The sequence below is a fragment of the Ostrea edulis genome, chromosome 4 (genome assembly GCF_947568905.1).
Source record: "Ostrea edulis chromosome 4, xbOstEdul1.1, whole genome shotgun sequence".
Taxonomy (NCBI): domain Eukaryota; kingdom Metazoa; phylum Mollusca; class Bivalvia; order Ostreida; family Ostreidae; genus Ostrea; species Ostrea edulis.
Window position 1 is genome coordinate 77,135,114 of NC_079167.1, and position 25,469 is coordinate 77,160,582.

At 34.7% G+C, this 25,469-nt stretch overlaps 2 protein-coding genes across 2 annotated transcripts in view; both read right to left on the minus strand.

Moving 5' to 3' along the window:
• Nucleotides 1–25,469, minus strand: part of LOC125669308 (uncharacterized) — a 255,519-nt gene that overhangs the window by 188,933 nt on the left and 41,117 nt on the right. The window lies entirely within an intron of this gene.
• Nucleotides 12,992–18,924, minus strand: LOC130054343 (receptor-type tyrosine-protein phosphatase C-like). Its single transcript, XM_056163884.1, has 4 exons — nt 17,753–18,924; nt 17,495–17,646; nt 17,071–17,206; nt 12,992–16,969 (listed from the first exon to the last, which is right to left on the minus strand). The coding sequence occupies exons 1-4, from the start codon at nt 17,990–17,992 to the stop codon at nt 16,898–16,900; spliced, it is 600 nt and encodes a 199-aa protein (XP_056019859.1). The 5' UTR covers nt 17,993–18,924; the 3' UTR covers nt 12,992–16,897.

Consider the following 25,469-nt stretch of genomic DNA (forward strand, 5'->3'; position numbering starts at 1 on the left):
AATTGTATTCATACATGGGAGTGTCAATAATGTTTGAATGATGTAACAAACGTAATCTTACATTTGTCACAAAACTCCCCCACCCATCCTGCTGTACAACCCAAACACGTTCCATTGACAATGTCACATCTCATTTCCTGACAGTTGTTTGGACAGGGTAGATTACAGTCATGTCCATACACACCGGGTTCTTTACAACCTATCGATATATACATGTACGATATTGGAGATATGACTCCTCATCTTACATTCATCATACAATTACAAACGTATTTACACAAAGGGTAATGATGTAGTACAATATATGTACACAATATTACTATGTTTATAATATTCATTTACATTTATAATACACTAAATGGGTTTTTAATTGTATAATTGGTAACACAATAATACCTTTTACTGTTACTTCACACAAATCAGTGTGAACTGAGTCTGTTTGATATCCGGTAGAATAAGTTGTCCCGTGAAGTCTTTCATTATAAAATATAACGTAACGTCCATGTTTGACACAAGTTGTACTGAAATCCAAAGTCGGTAACCCCTGACCGTTCTTGTAACATAGATACCCATCCTCCTTTATAGTTGTGTTTGACACATAGAGTGAAAAACCAGCAAAACGGCTTTTTTGTCTCATGACTGAAATCATCAATTTATGAGAAGATGATGAACCTGATGATAGGTGGAAAAGTGTTAAATTATCACAGGGATTCATTAGCCTATATTTGGAAACGCCATATTTTGGGAGCTGGGAACATTTAATAAACAATTTGATGAAAATTAAGGAAAATATGTGTTGCTTATATATATATATATATATATATATATATATATATATATATATATAACATATATATATATATATATGACTGGCGTCATGAGAAAAGGGTCCCTATCTTTCGACGTCACAGTTCACAGAGTTGGTGAACTTGAAACGTCAAAATCGCGGCAACGTAAAATTAAAAAAAATTGTTTGTTGGTTGTATTTTCTTACATTCTGGATGCATTAATTATATAAATAATCACATGGCAGTTCGAACATAGAATCTGTACATGTCCGGAAAGAATTCTAGTTAGATATTACATGTCATTAATTGTACTGAACGGGTACAAATACCTGTGTTTGTTAATTCATATGTAGCACAGTCTAGTAAATACGTTCAGGTTTCCAAATGAAAATGTTATACACCACGCAAAGTTTATATGCTGATATTTGTTAATTATCGTATTACATATTGTTTCTGGTTTTGATGCACCTTTAATTTTAGATTAAATATATACATGTATTTCTATTCATACAGTATTTGATTTATCTCACATATATAGATCTATGCACAGTCCTGTGTACTTGTACCGTACATACACGTAAAAACTAATTGAAAGAATCGATTTATTTTCCAAGTATACTGATATGTTATATGGAGCCGTAAAATTAGATTTCTGATAATCCATCATTTTAATTCAAATTCAGACAAACATTTCAGATCAAATAATGATAATACAGTTACTAATTATTTAGTGGAAGTTTTATGTCTAGAACACAAAAGGTGTAGTATTGTATGTACTTTACATGATTAAACACAACTTAATATCGCCATTTAAAGTAGTAAATAGTATCTATATATATTACATGTAAACATAACGAATATCAAATAATTTGATTTCAGCTCATAATAAGGAAAGATAAGAAAAAGTGCTTACGATTTACCATAAAGTCACGTAGTACAAAGTAAAAGGGGAAGGGGGGGGGGGGGGGGGGGGAGGTGTACGAAGAAGTTGGCTAAAATTATTGACAAGCCAAAAAAACCTAAAACTCAGATAGATGTGTTATTTTGTCAAAACGTCAAAATCCGGGGGGTGAGGGGTGGGTGGGGAAGTCACTAAATATATCTTGTTTAATGTAAACATAACTATGCATGTAAAAATAGCAGAAAATGAACGTTCTGAAACCAAGGGGGACAACCTATCAATGCATAAGGACCGTAGGGCTCTTGCATATTGTACTTGTTAGAGTACTAGCATTATGTATTTAAGATTTTTTCGTTGTGTGTGATACTTGTATGAAGCATGTGAAAAATGAACTTCCAAGCCACATGGCAACAATGGACTCGCCCTGTCGTTTCCGCATGTAATTTTCCAATACAGTGAATACGGATTGCCACTCCCTGCAGTACCCTATGTCAAATATACAGCCCAAACCTCATGCACTTCTTTTGCTAGCATCCTCGAAAAAAATATGATTTTTCACAAGATACAATTCTGTCTGTGAGGGGAGCAATGGTAGATCTGTCATAATTCATGTTAGATGGGGAGCTGTAGCTAAATTCATGTTTATTGGTAAAGTTCTACCAATTTTAAAAAGAATAATTATTTAAATGATCTCTTTAAACAGTTGCTATGGTATCCTGAAGATATTTCCAAATAGGAAAAACATTATATCAAGATTCAGATGGGATTCTGAATTTAAGCCAAAATATGCTAGTTTTCGATTCAGTTCGCCTCCCCAATGTCAAATACTTGCGGACGCCCCGGTGCATGCATGTCTATGTAAACTATTACTATTTCACTCACACAAACTGAATAAATGCGACGCGTGGACAGCGAATATTCATACACAACGCTACATGTATTTCGTATTACTACCACATGTCCGGTAGTTTTGCTGCCATGTTGTAAAACAGTGTAACTATATCCTTAGTGCAAATTATGATGCAAACAAAACAACAACAAAAATGTAGAAAAGTGGGGCTGTCAACAATTTATGTTTTCCTTACATTAAAATCACCCGTCTCAGATCTACTGTTTGTCTAAAATGTAAATCTACTCAATGCCGCGCGTTGGTCACTGTCTCAAAGGAGGAGAAACGAAATTTCTCAAGGTACAGTCATATACAAAAGTAAAAACTTCTTCAAGCGCTTCAAAACACATTCAAATTACCGCATCATATATGACTGCTGTATTTCACTTTGATTGATTGATTGATTTGTGTTTTCCGCCACATTCAACAATTCTTCAGTTATCTGCTGACGCCCAGTTTTTATTGGTGGAAAAGAGAACCCAGATACAATGTACCTGGGAAGAGACCACCGACCTACGGAAAGTAAACTGGGAAACTTTCTCACTTACCGGCGCGAGCGAGATTCAAACCCGCGTCGTGTGATTGTGAGCGCGATGCTCTAACCACTCGGCCACGGAGGCCCCCTATTTCAGTTTGATGTTTTTTTTATTCATATGACTTTTTTTACTTGGGAAAACGGTTTTTAAGTATTACAAACGATATATTGCAAAATAACAGAATGTATTTTTGTTTTCAATTTAAGATATAATTCCATGGGTATGCAGTTCTAGATATAGAAATATTTCTGCATCTCGGCACGCAGTTTACTATGAATGTGTAAACATCACTAGAGAGAATAGCACGTATACGTGCGCGCCGTCCGATGCCTCTTGCTCAAAACAACTGCCCCAGGTTCATTAAACCTTGAATTTCTCCCCAAAATTCTAGACAAGAGGGACCCTCTAGTTCACAACACCAAGAAAAATTCACCTTTTCGGGGCATGTATGGAAGGGGTGGTAAATAGTACAATCACTACCTTATTCACGAAGACTATAAGATCGGCGTTGATGGTTCAAATGCTGTCCCATCATCCTAACACTGTTTTATTGATGGTACATGAAGGCGTCGGTGGCCTAGTGGTTAGGCCGTCAGATTCTCGTGGGTTCGAGTCCTGGTCGCGACAGGGCTGACGTTGTGTCCTTGGGAAAGGCAATTTACATGAATTTCCTCACTCCACCCAAGTGTAAAAAGGGGTACCTGGCTATAAACAGTGAAATATATTGTTATAATGTTAGTGCTCTAGCGCTTGTAATGGCAGCTTGCACTGTATGCTTCCTATGAGGCTGAGAAATATATCTAGATTGATATAAGCTTATGTCTGTCGGGGTAATAATGTACATTGATTATTGTAAAGCGCTTTGAGCAGCATCAGGGCCGTAAATTAAATTTAAAGTTCATTAGAATTTATGTTGTTTCCAATAACTAAGAACATGATACCTCCCTTAAAAAACATTCCAAATCTTTCTTTTAGAATGAGTTAGTCAAGTAACATCTTAGAAGGCCCTAGAATCAAGGATTTTGCACGAAACGTGTTCAGTGTGCACAAAATGTGCTCAGCGTCTGGGGGCCTGGGCGACCCCCAGACCCCCGCCTAATTTCCTGCCTCCTCCAAATTGAAGGTTAATTTACGGCCCTGAGCATACGCTGGAAAAGACGCTATATAAAACCAATTATTATTATTATTATTATCATTACATCATACAGATGTCATATCCATTCGCGATAGTTGTGCATATTAAATAATACATGTATAAGTGTATGACGAAAAGATAATTACATTGTGTCGAAACAGAGCTGTTGATATATTTTACAGGAGACTACCGCGGGTTTTAGCTAAAGGTCAGATAACTATATATCTGATTAAATGCAAAATGTACGTATATTATATCATGATGAATCAAATTCATAAGACAAAAATACATGTACCGTCAGGTAAGATTGTTTGTAAAAGACCCAGTCAAAGATGGACCGTGTCGCGCTCTGACTGAGAAAAGAATTCTCGCCGACAAGTAATGACATTGAACTATATTTATTCATTTACTATTTAACCTTAAATTTATTCATTCATTCATGCATATTTGTGTTTAAAGTGAGTTGTAAACATAAGTAAAATGATTGCGTAAATGTGACCTTAATCTGGAATCGTAAAATTGATGCTACGTCTTTCCGTGCGAATTCACCGGTGTTCAGGTCGTTGGAAATTAAAATATTACCATTTCTAAATAATGTTTCTTTTTCCCCACAATATAAGATCAACTATTTGTGTTTGAAATGAATATATGACAGTAATTGGAATTGATTTCATGGACACGCAATATAATCAGCATAATATTTGACGTATGACGTTACAATTTCTTTACTTCGACGTTTCTAATATTTTTACAGATGTGTCCCAAAAATTGTCATTAAAACGTTAAATAACATGATATCAGCATACATGATAAAATTTTAGGAAAAACTGCAAATGTGAAATTTTGACCGTAAGGCCCTTACGGTCAAAATTTCACATTTTCACTTTTCCCATGACTCCAGTCATATATATCAGGTTGAACAACTGTGACAACATGAACTAACTTTAACAGCAATTGAGACAGCAACTCTACATCATATTGTATCAGTAAATGTGGTCAAACTAGATAGCGTAAGGCATGACAAAAGCAATAAATAAAAATGAATTATTTTACCAAAACCTAAAAACTGAAACATTGAGATTGATAGATGTTGATGATAGGAAAGTAAATTTTAGTTTCATAAAGTATCTTACTATTCCATTTTACATGTACAATGTAGTATACAACAGTTCTATTTCTGGTCCCGTGTTACAATAGGTCCTCAGTATCCTCTTGCTTGTCGTAAGAGGCGACTAAATGGGGCGGTCCTTCGGATAAGACCGCAAAAACCGAGGTCCGTGTCACAGCAGATGTGGCACGATAAAGATCCCTCCCTGCTCAATGGCCATAAGCACCGAGCATAGTCCTACGTTTTGCAGCCCTCACCGGTAGTGGTGACATCTCCATATGAGTGAAATATTCTCGAGAGGGACGTTAAAAAATATTCAACCAATCAATCAATCAATCGATCTATTTCTGGTGGTTAGACTCTACAAATGAAGTGCACAGTTTGAAAGAATTATTTCCACTCAAAATGCACTAAAAATATATTTTGTCTGTATGGAATAACGTATAATTATCACCTAATATTTCTGAAATCGTGTAGTAGGTGAAAATCATGGATGAATCTTCATTATAACACATATTACCAAAAAATAATAATGAAGGAAACTCGGATTTACGGAAAAGTTATCAATGTTTTGAGAGTGTTTTATATAGTACTGCTACATCATTTATGCAGAGGGGGTATGGACAATAGGACCATGCTCCTCATATTATCCAGGAGAGAGATCATACAAAGGTACTGGGAAATATCGTTCACTATTAAAAAAATTAAAGCTTCTTTCAATGGGAATCGGCAAAGGTACTGATAAATCCCTTTGTAACCATGTCCTTCATAATCCTTAAACTGAATTTTATTGATAATCAATACCATATTGTTCTCCATAGTCTTTGAACTGTATACTGATGCTGTAGATGCTGAGTACTTTCTCAAGGTCAACATACCACCATGTCCATTTATCTAGGGAATGAGTTCCAATAGGTGCTGTCTTTGTACACGTGTTACTGTCTCCATCCACTGCACGACTGGATTGATACAGCTGACAAGTTCCAGTGTCTTGGCAGAAGGGTACCTCATTAGCCTGATCAGTCTCTTTATTCTGAGATATGATTTCTGTAAAGCAAACGAAATCATCGATCTCAACTAATCAACAGTTTAAGAACTTGTTTCTTCTTTGTATACATGCAAGGGATAATCTACCTTCTTTAACATTACATAACACAATTGGAATTCAATGGATATCGCACGAGTTAAGCAATGTAAACAAAGATTAGCTTAAACCTACAAAATATCGAAATATGTTATAAGTTTCACAGAATTGATCCTACTAGCAAGCGAATGTGTTCATAAACATAGTTTAATCTTTCCGTCACTTTAAGAATAAGTGATACCAATTCATGAAACTAATGATATGATGAATGTAAACTTCACTGTCTACTCACGGTATCCAGATGACGAAATCAATCCCACTGCTACATGTATGAGGAAGACAGGTGTATGCATGTCGTGTTTATCGTTGTAGACGACAACCAGGAAGTTTGAATATCAAATGTGGTATTATGTAGGGTGCCAAAGATCAATGTATGCATTTGTGTTATTCCTTCGGGTCAATGCGTTGTTTGTCAACGTACGGCGGGTGGTTCGTGTCGTATTTAAAAATTGCTTGTCCGTCTCAAAGGCTTATGTAAGTAATAAATAGCCATTCTAAAATCTTCACTTGACTATGGAATCGAACAGTACACAATCCTTGATCAAATCTTTTGCCTTTCTGCCTTCAAAGGATTTAATTAAGTCAACACCCCACTTCATTCATTTATTTATCGTGGCTTCTTGAAGTTATTCCTTTTGCACTAAATACATCAAGGAACTGAGTCAACAACAAAACAACTTTCTGAAATCACATATGAATTGTTTATCAAAATAAGATATTACTGCTGGTAATACTAATTGAACGAGGTAATTCTTTCGAAAACTCAAAAACCAAACAACCAGGAAAATAACAATCTATGTATCCTGAAGTGTCTAAAATACAGAAAGCAGTGTTAAAATATCTAACGTGAAAATAAAAGGGGAAGATAACGAACAGTAATGAATCTCATAATTCCTATAAGGAATAAAAAAAGAGTTGGGCAAATACAGACCCTTGGATATACAAGAGGTGAGATCAACGGTCTAGGAGGAGTAAGCATCCGCTGTCGACCGGTCACACCCGCCATGAGCCCTATATCTTGATCAGGTAAACACAGTAATCCGTAATAAAATTCAGAGTACAAATAATGGCCTAACCATTGATATGGAACATAAAAGATGAAGATAACGAACAGTGATCAATCTCATAACTCCTGTAAGCAATACAAAGTAGAGAGTTGGGTAACAAGTCAGACAGCAGTTGACCCAATCACAGGTTGTATTGGCAAACCAGATCGTTATAATGACCATAGAATTGCGAAATGCTGAAATCTGACAATGTAGCATTTATTGGAGCCTGAAAAAGTTACATGAAAAATATCGAGTAAAAATGCAACAAAGAAACATCATCTTTACTGCTATTTAAAGCAAATTGTAAGGAATATGACTGGTATAGAAAAATGTGGTTTAATAAAAATCGGATTTGGTTGAGTACTACCTACATTCTTTTGACAAAATATTATAATGGGAATAATCATAAACTCTTAAATATAGTAATAGACATTTCTAAAATGTGTAGCTTAGATTTTTAGTGTAAAATTGGGGTTTCCTGAATTAATTATATGTTTAACGTAAGGTGAAGATTAACGTTACACGCCTGTGTAGGTTCACGTACAATCACAGTTTGTCAAACGCAGAAAAAATATTTTATTTACAATTACGTTTTTACTTATAGCAACAAAACTTAAGCTATTTATACAGCATTTGACTAGAACTTCAATGTATCTGTTGAAACAGAACAGTTTTGTTTTTAATGATCTAAACATCTAAAATTTAATGATATGTATCCATTGTTCCAAATTTCTCAAAATACATGTAGATGAATCTTAATTCATAAATGCTTTGTTTGAAACTTGTTTGTTAATATTTTTCTTCCCTAGTAGGTTTTGAATTTTAGACCTGTCGCTAAACTAGAATTAATTTCAGATGGCCTAGTGATAATAGAACAAAATGTTCAATTCAATACACCAACTCAGTCTGTTATTTGTAGATCTTACTGGCGGACGGAATGTTTGAATTGACCTCAAAACACAAACAGGGAATTTATTTCGTATGTGAAAAATTTAGAGTTCATATACAGTTATAAGTGCTGTTTTTAAAAGTAATGAGATATCATTTGTATCTTTATAAAAATATGAATTAGTACCACTGTAGTAATGTGGGCACAAGTTGTGGGTATTCAGTAGAGTACATAATTACCAAGGGCTCTGCAACATGTACTGGATTTTGAAAAAAATCTTTCACAATAGCACGATAGCAGTTTGTAAAATCAATATCTATGATTTCCCATGTAGTGAAGTTCAGTTGTGTTCAAATCATAACTCCCCCATCACTATGGTGTGTATTATCATATATATTCAATCTATACCATCTTTGGCAGGATGTGTCATATTCGGGTTCAAAATTTTAAGAATGGCACATGTAGTGATAACTCCTCTCAAGAACAATTATTTGCATGCTTTTCAAAATAATCTACAAGCATTCTCCTTTGGTGTACAATCCTCTTTTGTTTTGAAGTTAGAGCGTGGATCTTGGACAAAGCTTTACATCAACATCCTTAAGGTGGCTTACTAGACCCAGAAAGAGTTTCCCAAATCAGTACGAATTGGTTTAATCATAAAATATATAATGATATAGAATAAGCAGATATGCCAAAAAGGCAGAAAATATGCAAAATTGGATAAAAACATGATTTTCAAAAATATTATTTCAACACATAAACAGAAGACTCTGGCGGATTTGAACTCGAGATCTGCGGTTCACCAGCCCAATGCTTGTACCACTGAGATACGATGATATACAAACAAATCGATCTATACAAATACATTCAGAAAACATTTAAATCGCAATCTTGTGACGTAGTGTCATAAAAAGTATAAGTGTAGTGAGCTACCTCAAGGCGGCATGATACACTGTTCACCGGAAATTCAGACGAGTGTTTAACATTTTGAGTGATTTGCCCTTGATTCACGTTTATTTTTAAATGGGTTAATGTATTGGTAGTCAAGAGGTGTTACCAACCAGAGTTTCATAACGACAGCGACTCTTGTTCGAGTAGATTCGAAATCTGCCGGATACTTTTACATTTCTCTTATCTTCTACTCTGCAAATTCTAATTCTAAATAAGGTTTTGTGTCTCTCGAGCACCAACATAAATATCCTCTCTTTAGTTTGGTGTTTTATTTCATTATCATATATACTTGAGTAACATTTCAATGATATTTCTGTGATTTATTAACAGGTTATGCAAATTATTTCGGTAATGTTTGTGATCTCCGTCTACATTTTAACAAACCAAAGGCATTCTAATTTTTGTATTTACATTTTTTCTGTATGTTTTATTTTTAAATATAGACACACTTTCAAGTTAGTAAAGTACAAATATTATACTACGTTTACCTGATCAGGATATAGGGCTCACGGCGGGTGTGACCGGTCAACAGGAGATGCTTACTCCTCCTAGGCACATGATCCCACCTCTGGTGTGTCCAGGGGTCCGTCTTTGCCCAACTATCTATTTTGTATTGCTTATAGGAGTTGTGAGATTGAACACTGTTCGTTATCTTCACCTTGCATTTAAACGCAACAATTAAAATCACCTGACTTTGATTTGTTTCAATATTTGGTAATGATATCCATATTCAAGCGATGGTAAATAAAAATAGCCTGTAACAAGAATGATATCTATTTTTCTTTATTTATTTGCAAGTTGGTCTACATATTAATGCACACCGCTTTACCACCTTGGTTTATTTTTCAGTAGTTGAAAAATTAGCTCGTTGAATTAATATGCATGTATTCATACGCGGATATACAACAATAAAAAGCTGGATCTAACTGAATTGAAACAAACTGTGTCTTCATCGTTGTATATAAAACGCGATGGACATCAATAGAAATTAAGGAGAAAACAGACAGTGAATGTACATTTACCAGACATTAGTTTTTTGCCGAAAATTCGGTGATAGTACCGGGTCTCCTTAATTAAGGCGTCTCAATACTCAAATACCATTGGTACGAAAGTCTTCATTAAGCGTTTCATATTTCACCACATATCAATGTATATGTACGTTTGATCTCAAACTCAGGGTGCATTGCACATCTTTTAACAGATATTTGTTTCACTTTATATTCATGTACAAACAAGCTATCCTCGTTCGACTTCATATGGAGCAACTGGTCTCGGTGATTATGGGAGCTACCGCCCACTTCTGCTTCATACTTAGCTTTTATTTTTATTGAAAATAGAGAACAACAGCAAAATAAAACCTCAACTTTATGACAAATGGGATGATTTTAGCTTCTCCATCATCAACTTCCCATATTTATGTAGCAATATTCCATTACCACCTGCATATGGTGTGTGTATATATCTCATCTGATCCGATACAAAAGAGATTGTCTTCCGTATGGAACTAAACAAGACCAATTCTAAACAGTGCTAAGGGTGGCAACAATGTATTTTAAAATCAAGACATGACAAAATAGGTTTTTTATAAACTGCCTATTAAACATTATCCTAAAGGAAGTATTGGCTGTATAAAAGTGGGCCTTCTCCGAGTACTACTATTTTTCCAAAAAAGACCTTGATTTTAAGAAATGAAACATATAATCAATTTAAGAAATGAAACTTATAATTATTTTCTTGATGCAGGTATCAAAGGAAAAACTGGACGGACAATTTTTTCATCAATGCGCTATAAGTTTCAATTTCTTATCATCTACAGTACACGACACGAGTTTTATACACCCCACCGTGGAAAGACCACGGAGGAAAATCCACGGAGATAAACCGTGTCCTCTGTGTTCCACGGTGTGTGTTATTTGCTAATACACACAGCTGCTAAGAGCTTTGTTCTGGCCACGGGCGCCTTGCGGGAGATGAGAAAATGTGCCGCAGGCCAAATAATCAAGATAAGGGTGGAATTTTAAGAAAAGAAAAAATGTCAATATTTTCCCCCCTGATACTTATATTGTTTTTCAGCATATTGAGCCGATTCCAACGATACCAAACACTAAATATTGTGTTTTTAAGAAAACCTGGTTTTGACTTTTTTTCTTTTAGTATTCTTTCTTCATTAAAATATTCTTAAATTCTATGTTTAAATAATGCGTACTTGCAGGCAATTCCTGTTTTGAATGCGAATTAGTATATTCAGTAAATTAAAAATATACCTGTACAACATGTGATAGGGATATTTAATACTTACCGATGTACTCTCTCTCTCTCTCTCTCTCTCTCTCTGTGACAAATGCGCTGTTTAACATAATTACCTCCATCGTATTGTGTTGATATGCATCTTGACAAATATAACTTGATCCAATATAGAAATTAGAGCACTGTCGATGATTAACAAATTGGAATTAATTTATTACGTAATTAATAGAAGCAAAAATACAAACCATCGAATGATTTATTTTTAAAATCCCGAGTTAATTACATTTGACCGAGACTTATTTTCGATGTACTGTGATAGAGGTTTTCATAAAAAAAAAAATGCTCATCGGGAGTGTCTGGATAATGCAATGATTTTTGTATAATAAGTATATACCATGCAAATTCCTAGGGTCTTTCTCACAGTATAACTAAATTACGGTTAGCTAGTTTGGGTTTTGACTTCTCATGAAAAGTGTGAAATATATTGGGTCGGCGCGATATCAGATCTAATCTAAGATCACGGGTATCTTACGCCGACCCAATATATTTCACACTTTCTGCAAGAAGTTAAGCACTTCTGTTGATTTCAAATACACGGATTAGCTGACTCCCATTGTTCTACTGAGGCGAAAACCCCTTCGAATTTGCATGGAATGTACAAGTTATACACAGGTCATTGTTATAGTCATACATCATAGTACCGCTAACCCGACACACATTTTTTTTTAATTTTGAATAAGTTACTGAATGACGAAGTATGACCAAACTGCAGATTGAACTTTATAGAGCCCGTGCTAACATTACTTATATTTTTCAATGTATCAGAAGGGGTATGTTGCCGGTTAAGTTGTGTAAATTTCTGACAAGCAATAAAATAACAACAAAAATGGTGCTTAAATTGTCCGACTACGAAAACCTTTCAAGTTTTCAAAGTACACCCTCTCCGATTCTACGTGCTTGTAATCAATATTTAAGGATGTAAATCCTCGGTGTCAAATGCAACTAGTTCATGAAAAAACCCTAATATAAACAGAAATGACTTAACGATTATTTGCTTTTATTCATATACGCTATCGATTATTAAAATCTTTAATTTAATCTTTAGATGCATTAGATAATGAAAGCAAGAGAGAGAGAGAGAGAGAGAGAGAGAGAGAGAGAGAGAGAGAGAGAGCATTGGTAATCATAAAAAATGGGTTTTTTTTTTCCATCTTCGTTAGCCGAGATTATTCGTGCGCGAAGGCACATTTGACTCAAAACCCATTGCTAGCGGAGATTAGATGAATTTTACCCCCGTATTATGTTATAACTGACCAAAACCTAGTGCGTTTGTTTTACAACCTTCATTCAGAAGACGCGCAAGTTATTGAGTTACTGAATAAACGAGAAAACGTCTGCATTTTTATTTCAATCGTTGTCAACTCTTTACTTTGTGATATTTCAAGACTACATGTACTCAATTCAATTTATTGGATCTCATCATAATTATGCAATGGTATATTAAAATATAAAGACAAAAAGCTGTTATATATACATTTAGTAAATAATACATGCGTGTAATAAAGTATTTATCAAGTTAGAAAAAAAAACCTAAAAAACCCGTGTTATTATTAATGTGAAGTATGGGCATTCTAATGAAATTTTCCTAATGAAAGTACGGAGTTTTCTAAAGGTTTGTTTAAAAGTAAAGATAGTTTTAATATTTATTTGTTTAAGTGATAAAAATTTGATTCTTTGCTCACATTGCTTCACAGTTGAGTACATAATGAAATTCATATCCAATGTAAACATGTACATGTATATAGCTGACCTTAATAACATATTCCTAATTACAATGAAAACCTTACGTGAAAATAAACTATTGCTTATGGTACACATTTCTTTGAACTGCTGTTTATCAAATTGAAATTACTGGCATGTGATTGTCGTTGTTCATGACCCTTCTTTTATTTGGTGAAATTGTGCTGCAGGTGCCGTGAAACAATGTACCGACGAGTGGTAGTAATAACACAGATGTTTATATGCAGGATGTCGGGAGTTTGGGCGTTTCATAAAAAGGTGCGAACGTCTGCAGGGAAGTCTACATACGGATATGAACCGAAAACACCAACGTATCATTAAACAACAATTACAAGAATTGAATGATTTATAGCTAATTTCTAAATAAGTAATGGGGTGAGGGCATGTATGCTGGCCAAGCGAAAAGGTTTTTTAGATGAATCATTTCGGAAATTATTTCTTTGTTTTATCACACGTTGGTACACGGTGGCATCGACGGAGGTACAGGTGACATCCACGGAGATGCGCGGTGGTATCCACGGAGATCCTCCGTGGACTTCAATGTCTAGCTCGCACGGAAAAATAGGACTTCAAAGGTGCCGACAATTTTAAAGGTCCACCGTGTTTGAGGCAAATTTGTTCCACCGCGTTGCGTGGAACACGCATAAAACTCGTGTCGTGTACTGTAAATATGTGTTTTTATAAATAGTAAAAAATGAATTTCTCTCATCAACAAGCTTTAATTAACTTTTATGAAATGGCGCGTAGAAATACATGAAAGTAAGAATGAAAACAGCAACAAAAATGGCTGATGGAGTGCGTTCAGGTCAGGTAGAGTTACAGCGCGGAATTAAATGGATTAGACGCCGAATTAAAGGTGCAATGGTTTTAAAAAGCTGAATTAGATATGATGGAAGAGAGTAAGCGGTGACTGGATGTATGTTGCATCGTATTGGAGGAGACGTTGAATACTGGATGTGTCATGGAACGGTGTGATTCGACTCAGCTCCATTTCAGTATCAAATCTTTATCGATTCCATGTCTCTGTTGGTCCCATAATGTAATGCGTTTTATGAACAAGGTGAAGGTCATAGGAGTAGTTTGACCTTCATGCTAGTTTGTTGCTTATTAGTCTTATTATACCTGAGAAATTTCCATGTCTCTATCAATATCGATTCCAGAGTTATACCAGGTTTGGTATTCATGGTCAGATGTCAAGGTCATTGGGATCCTTTGACCTTGATACTAGTTTGTATGCCTTGGCATCTTCTCATTTCTGAAGACCCCAGGACGCTATCATATTTTTCAAGTTATATATCTTCTTCTATTAAGAATTTATTAAAACAAGGGAAAAGAAGAAATCTGACTCCAATTGGCCGCATAACTGTTATAAAATATCTAGCAATTTCAAAAATTGTACATTTGTTTATTTCCTTACCGAATCCATCAAAAGATACTATTGACCAGTTAAACTGTCTGTTTTTTTTTAAATTCCTGTGGAAAAGTCCTGTTCATAAAGTAAAAAAGTCTATAGTTAACCAGGAATATGAAAAGGGTGGTTTAAACATGATAAATATAAAAAAAAATTATTGCAAGTATGAAAATATCTTGGGTTAAAAATTGCTAGAGTTCAACAAAATGGAAATTTGTCATGGGCGAAGATATTAATATTAGTCAGGTCATTAGATGTGGACCAACATATGCATTAAAGAATATTGAAAAATCAAAAAACAAATTTTGGCAAGATGTTTTTAATTCTTGGAAAAAAACTGAAGATTTGTTTTGAAAATGAATTGACACCAGAAAAAATGAGTAAAACTTTTCCTTTGGTACAGTGAAAAACTTAAAGTAGATAAAAAATGAATGTCTTTGAAGGAATGGAGTAAAAACAATATTTACTTAATAAATTCGTTACTGGATGAGGAAGGGAATATAATGACTTATGCTCAATTCAAAACAATATTTGATATCAAAACTAATTTTTGGAATTTTTTGGAGTAACACAAGCAGTAAAGAAAATGATGAAATATTTTAATATCGATAATCTGAATAAAGAACAAGAACCAACTATTGCCTTACATTTTATCTTTGCTAGATGATAAAACCAACAATATAAAAATTTACAAAATATTGAATTCTAGCAAAGAAAAACCAAACTGGACAAAGAAAATGGAATAAACAATTTGAAATATCTAGTGAAGAATGGAGAGGAATTCACATGGATGTTTTTATGAACACAAAAGATAGTAAATTACAATGGCTACAATATCGAGTAAATCATAGAATTTTAACTACAAACACTTTTTTGAAAATGATTGGGAAATCAAACGATTTATGTTCTTTTTGTTTAGAGGAGAGAGAATCATTGGAATATATTATGTATGATTGTGAAAAAGTCAGTATTTTTTAAAAAGAAATGTGCAATGTTGGTTTACTGAAACATTTTCATTCAATATCATAACTGATAAGAAAACTTTTATCCTTGGATGTTCGAAAATTAAAATGGTAAACTTTGTAAATTACCATTTCAAACATTATATATACTTAACCAAATGAAGAGGAGATTGATTGTCATGCAGTAAATTTAAAGCCACTTGGATAAATGTATACAGAGTGGAAAAACAAATTGCAAGTAAATATAATTGTACAGATCAGTTTGAAAAGAAATGGAAATTATTTGAAACATTAGCTCAAGTATAACGTAAAATATGTTAAAACACAAATATCCTAAAATGCTTCTTTTTAGTATTATATACATTTGTTATAATTTTTTCTTCGTAAGAGGTGAAGTAAATGTATATTCAATCAACGATGTGTTTAAAGTAGTATTTTATTAAATAACAACCTTGGTATTACATCATATATCCGATTGTTAATTATTATAGTGTGATATTTATGAACTCAGCCAGAGTACATTGTCAATTTTTCTACTTTCTTTACTTCTAGCCTTCGTTTAGTATGAATGTCAGTGTGAATGTGTGAGCAAAAGAGTTGGAATTCTTAAAACCCAGTAACCCCCCCCCCCCTGGTCAGGTTGGGTTGTAAGGGTTGTGTAAAAGCCTGACTATATACCTGAATAAATGTTGTTAAAACTGAAAAAAGAAGTTATATCTGTTGAATTAGAACTAATTTTTCCACACATAGTTCTATATTGGACCCACCCCCAAATATAACTTAACTCCATTTAAACTGAAAACAAAAACATTTCTACACAACTAGATATATTGCATTATCACATCCTTGAATTTCTAATACTTTCATCTATTGGTTACAGATAACGGTGGCGGACATTTTAAGGCAGAAGAAGAAGCGGAAGAATAGTTAATAAGAAACAAGCACATACAATAAGTGAAGTGTGGGTGAGTCAATAACACCAGTACATATATAATACTGGTCTCCAGTGAATTAACAAATTCTTCAATGTGTTTCCATTGTTATTAGGAGGAAGGCTGGTTGATGTCACAGTCTCTTTGAGTGGTCCTCAGCAATTCGCGTACACTGTGTCATTTTGGAGATGATCAGCAATGGCCTCGTAACAAAACTGATATTCTTCCTGAAATTAGAAAAACATGGAGTTCTCTGTACATTTGATGTGCAAAGGAAAAGAAATCGTATTAAAAAAATGAGTGGAAAATGAACGTATTTCAATCATACCAAAGAAGATATGAACTCTGGCCGTCGGATTCGGAGTTGTCTTGTGATTGTAAATATGTCCACCTCTGTATCCATGGTAAGTTGTTCCAGAGCATTGAATACAACCAAGAATTGTCCACATCGCTTGGCCCCATCACTAAGTAATATGGAATTTTATCTCATTACTCTGATGCTAATATAATTTATGAATTGAATTCATTTGCTATGCAATAAAATGACTATTTTCTGGAAGATTTGTTTTATCAGAAGCGATGTATAATTTTCACAAGTGTTATACCGGGTATATTTGTGTTATTTCTAGATTAAGAGTGTAGTTGGCTTAACCCGTGACCAAATTAGCCTTTCTTTAATCCCCAGGTCTGGATCTTCAAATAATTCTTAAGATATTATACATGTTTGCCAAAATAAATTAATCAAATGAAACCTTGACAGAACCAGAATCCTTCCCTCAGGTTGGGTCCTTTCCTCCACCCTCGCTTCGTTGATGAGATCAAGTAAAACTCTCCGGTTTGAGGAGTCGCTTTCTCCTTTCCATCTTCTACCTTCCAGTATGCAAACACTCATGCCACTAGCTCCCTGCAATCATGTGTTCGAGACGAAACGAATCTTGGATTATAAATACCAAACAGTACTTCTTGAAATGTAAAAACAAAATTCATCAGAAAACTTTACAAATGAACACCTTTTGGTGCAGAGTAATGCTAGTCTTGGTGACTGTTGTCGTTTGTGTACAATCTGTCATTTTAGTCGTGAATGTTCCAACCGTTTTGCTTTCATTTTTAGCAGGAAGCCAAAGTGAAGACTGAAAAAGAAAACACAAACTATGGGCATGGTTATAATAACGAAAGGAGTCAACTACAAAATTTAAGCTCATGCCAATCGTAAACCGTCTTAAATCACGAAAGGTAAAGATAACGAACATTAATCAATCTCATAACTCCTACAAGCAATACAAAATAGATAGTTGGGGAAACACGGACCCCTGGACACACCAGAGGTGGGATCAGGTGCCTAGGAGGAGTAAGCATCCCCTGTTGACCGGTTACACCCGCCATGAGCCCTATATCCTGTTCAGGTAAACGGAGTTATCCGTACTCAAAATCAGCGTGCCAAGAACGGCTTAACAATCGGTATGAAACATGTCAGACAACATTTGACCCAATGATAGGTTGTATTGACGAACTAGATCGTTATAACGACCATAGAAATTGCGAAATGCTGACTTCAATCGAGAATGTTGGAACCCTTGTACCATCAACTTGTTTGTAAGTAGCTTGCCTGGATTTGAAAACTGACAAAATGCAGAACTGCAATGACTGGATATTATTATTATTATTATGACTGGTTGGTTTCTGAGGTTGCACAAGGAGTATATAGTATTTTCGTCTAGACTGCTTGCATTTTGTAATTACACGTGTTTATGTCGAGTTGAAAGATCGGTGATTTTAATCCAAAAATAGAATTCAATGAAACAGCATATATTTATTACATGTACATTTACAAAGTTACACACAATACTGATGTTACCGAACGTTACCTCTGAGTGTGAGATTTAAACCGTTATTTATAGTAACAATCACGCTAAAATGACATCCGGGACAGTTTTGAAAGTTTATTGTCAGGTTTACACCCGAAATCAATACAAATGTATAAAACACATACAAAGTAAAATTTCCAGATTTTCTTTAAAAACTATGAGGATTATCTCTGTCGTAATTCTGAGAAACTCATTCAAACTATATAGAAACTATATAGAAAGTATTTTGTAAACGTAAAAATGTACTCACTCATTCAAACTACATAGAAAGGATAGTTTGTAGACCTAGAGAATATAATCATTCACACTACATAGAAAGGATAGTTTGTAAACCTAGAGAATATAGTCATTCACACTACATAGAAAGGATGGTTTGTAGACCTAGAGAATATACTCATTCACACTATATAGAAAGGATGGTTTGTAGACCTAGAGAATATACTCATTCACACTACATAGGAAGGATAGTTTGTAAACCTAGAAAATGTACTCACTCATTCAAACTACATAGAAAGGATAGTTTGTAGACCTAGAAAATGTACTCCCTCATTCAAACTACATGCAAGGTGAAGATAATGAACAGTGATCAATCTCATAATTCCTACAAGCAATACAAAATAGATAGTTGGGCAAACACGGACCGCTGGACACACCAGAAGTGGGATCAGGTGCCTAGGAGGAATAAGCATCCCCTGTTGACCGGTCACACCCGCCGTGAGCCCCATATCCTGATCAGGTAAACGGAGTTATCCGCAGTTTGTAGACCTAGAAAATGTACTCGCTTATTCAAACTACATAAAAAGAATAGTTTGTAGACCTAGAAAATGTACTCACTCATTCAAACTACATACAAAGAATAGTTTGTAGACGTAGAAAATGTACTCACTCATTCAAACTACATACACAGGATAGTTTGCATACCTAAAAAATGTACTCACTCATTCAAACTACATACAAAGGATAGTTTGTAGACGTAGAAAATGTACTCACTCATTCAAACTACATAGAAAGGATAGTATGTAGACCTAGAAAATGTACTCACTCATTCAAACTACATATAAAGGATAGTTTGTAGACGTAGAAAATTTACTCACTCATTCAAACTACATACAAAGGATAGTTTGTAGACCTAGAAAATGTACTCACTCATTCAAACTACATAGAAAGGATAGGTTGTAGACCTAGAAAATGTACTCACTCATTCAAACTACATAGAAAGGATAGTTTTTAGACCTAGAGAATATACTCATTCACACTACATAGAAAGGATAGTTTGTAGACCTAGAAAATGTACTCACTCATTCAAACTACATAGAAAGGATAGTTTGCAGACCTAGAAAATGTACTCACTTATTCAAACTACTGTAGAATCATTCATATTCGAGGGGACCAATTTTCGTGGATTGGTGGATTTTTACTGGTTCGTGGGGATGTAATTTCGTGGATTTATATATTTGTAAGAAATATAACTATGGAATGTAATTATGATTCTTTATTCGTTGAGGATGTAAATTCGTGGGTTAGGGGTACCCTCGAATTCCACGAAAATTGAGCCACCACGAATTCTAATGATTCCACAGTCTATAGAAAGGATAGTTTGTAGACCTAGAAAATGTACTCACTCGATACTATGAACTCCACCAAGCCTTTCTATTTCATACCTATCAGTAGACTGCTATATGAGCATTGTCATCATATCAATAAAAGTTTGATAAATCACATATCGTAGAAGTTTCAACAGTTTAAATATCGAGATTCGTTAAATTGGTATGCATACAATTATACCTCTTTCCTTTTCTTACTCCAATTTAGCGACTGACATCACTCTACCCAAAATCCCCTCACCTAAGGCATCACTGTACAACGTTGTGATACACATAATTTTTTTTTTCTTCATAATGAATATTTTTGTTCAATAATGTTGCTATTGAAACATCTTTGGTACAATTTACAAGGCCAATTTCTTTCTTGTTTGAAGCAAATAGACTTATTCAAAAGTGAAAATAACGAAGAGTGGCCAATGTAATAAATCCTATAAAGAATACAACATTAATAAGAAGACAAACACGCACGCCTGGACACACTGGTCAGAGGTGACATCAGATGCCAAGGTGAAGTACTAGCAAGCATTTCCTTTTGACCGGTCACATCTTGATCAGGTAAACTGAGTATTCCGTAGTCAAAATCAGTATATAAAGAACGACTCTAGACAGCTTTCGACCTAATGACAGGTTGTACAATATTTGCAAATTAGATCATTATCATGACCATAGAATTTACTAAATGCTGACCGTAAACGAGACGGTTAAAATTCCCGTAACAGCAACGTATTTGTCAGCAGGTCGTCTCGATTTAAAAATTGTCCATAGACTTGAATCAGTTGCGAGACATAACCATCATATGCAGGTGACAAAGGAATATTGATAAATAGATATAGGAAGGTCACGATGAAGAAGCTGAAGTCATCCCATTTGTCATGAAGATTAAAATCAAATAATTATATAAATGTTCCATGATTTAAAAGTGCACATTGATTCTAATCTCTCAATATTAAATTTGGATGCTTATGTCCAACACCGTATACGTAAAAAAAAATAAAAATGACGTCATTGTAACATCAAAGTCGTGCGCAGTGACCTGACAAATGATTAGTAAATGAATGGATACAAGACTGTTCATAATACAAATTGCAGGATTTTTTCTCGACCATACCGATTCGATTTCCACCAACGGACTCAGGGATACAATTGTAGGTGCATAATAAGCCTTCACAAGTCTCAGGAAGTCCTCTGTGTAATCTGGGAGAGGATATTGAGCACTGATGAAATGGTCATTTCTTGCAAAAGACTGAAAAGGAACAGGAAATGAAAGACAACATGCAGAATGTATTCATCATGTACGCATTGTTGTATTCAATCGGTGCATTCAATGTAAATGATTTATACATTTGTAGTAGTAAATTATGGTTATTTAAAATAATATTGTAGTTTTCATATTCAAATGACTTGTAAATCTCTATATTATACATTTACAAATCAGGAATAATTACCATGGATTCATTTTGTTTAAACGGTATTTACAATTTTGAGGTTTTCCGCCGACTCGCAATGACCAACACCTGCGCTACACACAATAAAGTAATCAACACACGGTGTGTTGTCAAAGACAAATTGCATTAGCAATTTAATAAGTCTATATAATCAAAGTTAGACATTTCAGACATGAAATATTGACTATCCCCTTCCAGGTGAAGCATAATAAGAACAAAGGTCATTAATCCTACATAAAAATCATACACTGTTCCCGTAAGGCGATCCATAAGAAATTTAAGTATATGAACGTTATCAATTGATAGGGTCTGCACAATAAAGATGACAGAATTGTTTTGATCTATACAGAAATTAATATTTATCTTGGAATCTTTGAAAAAGTTCAATTCCTAGGATTACATTTTGTCCTTTTAATTGTTCTTAGGTCTGACCATTTTCACTAGCGAAGAGTTTACTCTACTTTGTAAGAATATAAGTATATCAGAAACCCCTTGCTAGAACAAATGGCGGTCTGATAAACATATCGCCCCCATGTTCTATTCACAAATGTATATATTACACAGCAGACAAACCTGTAAAGAAACTGCGTTGTAGTAGGTGTTCTTCCCTTTAGTGTTTGACAATGGACACATGTAACTTTCAACTGAAATGGTTTCAAGAAATTTATATACAATTCATCAGTCAGAAGGGTTTTATGTCTCTGGGTACCCTATATATATATAATAGCAGTTGATTCAGTCAAAGTTAAAGGATGTGGAGCTAATGTGCAATTATATCAAAATGGAATGCAGGAGGCCTAGGATCGAGCCGCCTTGGGATCTCTTGTCGGCAGACATCAGTAAGAATGTATCTACATGAATATGTTACTATGTTAAAGTGAAAGTGCATTGTAAACTCTCTATGTTAAAAGTGTGGTACCATTAGTGAAATGTAAATATTCAACTGTGATGGGGATTAATCATTAATCGGTAATAGTCTATCATTATTGCAAGATGAACTGCGTTTTGTGGCACCAAGGTATTCATGTATTATACAAACTGGTTTACCAGGCAGAACACTGGGTGTGTAATTGGCCGATACGTTTTGCCGCCCTGTTTTGTAGTCCTCTTGTGTGTATTCTCGTCTTCCGGACAACAGGTCCTAGAAACAAAAGCTGAAGATCATTCTCATGTCACATGTTACTGTACAAAATCACAAATATCGTTCTAGAATATCCAACAAACTGTTCAAATCATCCAGACTAAGACACGCTGCTATTTTATTAGAGATTCATCAATAGAATCACCTGAAATTCAGCAGAAAGTGGTGATTTATTGGCTATTTCTCCGAGATTGATATAACAGGAATGATCCTGGAATTCTCGTAGAAATGTCCTGGTTGATTCAGACCTTCCTTTTCCTTGGAATGATTCAAGTAATGCCAAGTAGACAACTTTGTATTGATCCTTAAATATGAATTGCATTATAAACGGGTATTAAAAAACCTGATTTTCTCTCTTTATATTATTTGTAATGATCTAAAATTCTAAACGAACCCAATACACATATCTATATGAAAGGTGAAGACAACGAACAGCGATCAATCTCATAACTCCCACAAGCAATACAAAATAGATAGTTGGGCAAACACGGACCCCGGACACACCAAAAGTGGGACCAGGCGCCCAGGAGGAGCAAGCATCCCCTTTCGAACGGTCACACCGCAGTGAGCCCCATATCCCGATGAGGCAAACGGAGACATCCGTAGTCAAAATCAGTGTGTCAAGAACGGTCTAACTATCTGTATGAAACGCGTCAGAAAGCACCTGACGCAATGGCAGGTTCCATTGATGAACTAGATCGTTATAACGACCATATAATTTGCGAAATGCTGACTTCAATCGACACTGTTGAAACCCTTGTGCCATCAACTTGTTTGTCAGTAGCTTGCCTCGATCTAAAAACTGACTATACGCAGAACAAGCTCTTGCATACCGAATTAGTTGAGAGATATAAACACCATATGCTGGTGATAATGAAATATTGCTACATAAATAATGGGAAGTTGACGACGAAGAAGCTGAAATCATCCCGTTTGTCATACAGTTGAGTTGTCAGTTTGCCGTTAATGTCTACTTTCAATAAAATATCTAAGTATGAGGCAGAAGTGGACGACTCTGTGGTGTCTTTTATTTCGAGCTCACAGGGATATATCGAATCGACATATGAACGAAAGTTATTATTGTTAATAGACAAAGCGTCGTCGATAGATCTAAATGTTGAATTGAAGGCCACAGCAAGATATTGTTTCTTCTCGCGTAGAAGTTTTTGAATAAATTCTGCTTCATATGAATATAGAAACATGTCACCTAACAAAGGAGGATAATTCGTGCCCATGAGAATATATGTAACATATCAAGGAATGCATGCATAATATAGCACATCTACCAACAATTCTTTACAGAGAATTGAATGCTACTAATCAGATCTAATTGAATGCTACTAATCAGATCTAGGACTTTGATTTCGAAGTTTCGTCTGAATGAGAATTGTTTGAAAACACATGAACACCGATAAACGAGAACACATGCGTAACAATTACCATTTCAATTGAAATTTATTATCTATAACCTATCATTGGACTAAATGCTATCTGACGTGTTTCATATCAAATGTTACACCCTTCTTAGCACACTGATTTTGACTACGGATAACTCCGTTGCCCCGATCAAGATATCCCGTAAAACTATCCACTAGGAATCAAAGAGAGTAAAACACAAACTTACGTCACCCTGGATCATGTTAGCACGGCTGTTTCTTATGGTTTCTACATACTGCCGGATATTAACTTTCCCGGTTATATCCCCTCCCTTATTAAGCGCGTCCAATGCTATCTACGTCCCTGTCCTACCAATCCCTGCGCTGTATTGTTAAATAGAAGTCATTAGTAGTCTTCAATATAATCAACGGTTGAAATAGAAGTCATCAATAAAATCAATGGTTAAAATGAAATTCATTAATATAATCAACGGTTAAATTAGAAATCATTAATATAACCAGCGGTTAAAATAGAAGTAGTTGATATTATCAATGTTTAACATTCTAGTATATTAGACATGGATCTCAATTAGTCGAATAGTAAAATTATTTGATAAATATGATTATTTTGGGGGAAAACCCTTCAACAACAGTGAGACCACCAGCATGGTAAATTATATTGAAGGTAATCAAAGGTCACTAAATCCTGTCTGGTGCACGAAATTTTAAAAATCCAATTTCAGAATTTTATCTTGTATATTCCCAACATTTTCTCATTGCTGTCATGAAGTAATTTTATTTTCACACTGAAAATATCACTGTTATCACTGCGACAGGCTGAAAATATTCAGTGGATGAATTATACTATGTTGCTATTGAAAAATATGAAAGAATAAATAGTAATACGCGCCTGCAGTGAACAAGAGTGTACTTCCCTGGATGTTCGACAGAAGTTTTCAGAACGTGTCGATGGAATACCACAAGAGCCAGCGGTTCTGGGACACCATGGTCAGGCCACTGCGTATAATGGAACATACACACGTCACGCTCAGCTTTATCCTGAAATTAAACAATTAATGATCACCTATATGGAAAGTTGGAAATATTGGATATATATGTTGCAGAGAAAGATGACGAAAAGATACGTACCAAAATAATATAATTCATATAAATTGAATAAATTATATTCTGACGTTTCATAATCAGAATACGACATTTAAAATTCTGGATTCTGGCACCTGCATCATATTCTGTGAATCTTAATCATCACATAGTGGCCTACGTATTTTATCATGA

What these genes read in the sequence shown, in the direction of transcription:
- LOC130054343 (XM_056163884.1), bottom strand. Translation starts at nt 17,992, where the DNA reads ATGTTCGTTATCTTTACCTTTCGTGATTTAAGACGGTTTACGATTGGC. An exon ending in AGGATTCTGGTTCTGTCAAG is followed by an intron (nt 17,207 to 17,494) that starts GTTTCATTTGAT and finishes CATATTACTTAG; the next exon opens with TGATGGGGCCAAGCGATGTG. An exon ending in CAGAGTTCATATCTTCTTTG is followed by an intron (nt 16,970 to 17,070) that starts GTATGATTGAAA and finishes TTCTAATTTCAG; the next exon opens with GAAGAATATCAGTTTTGTTA.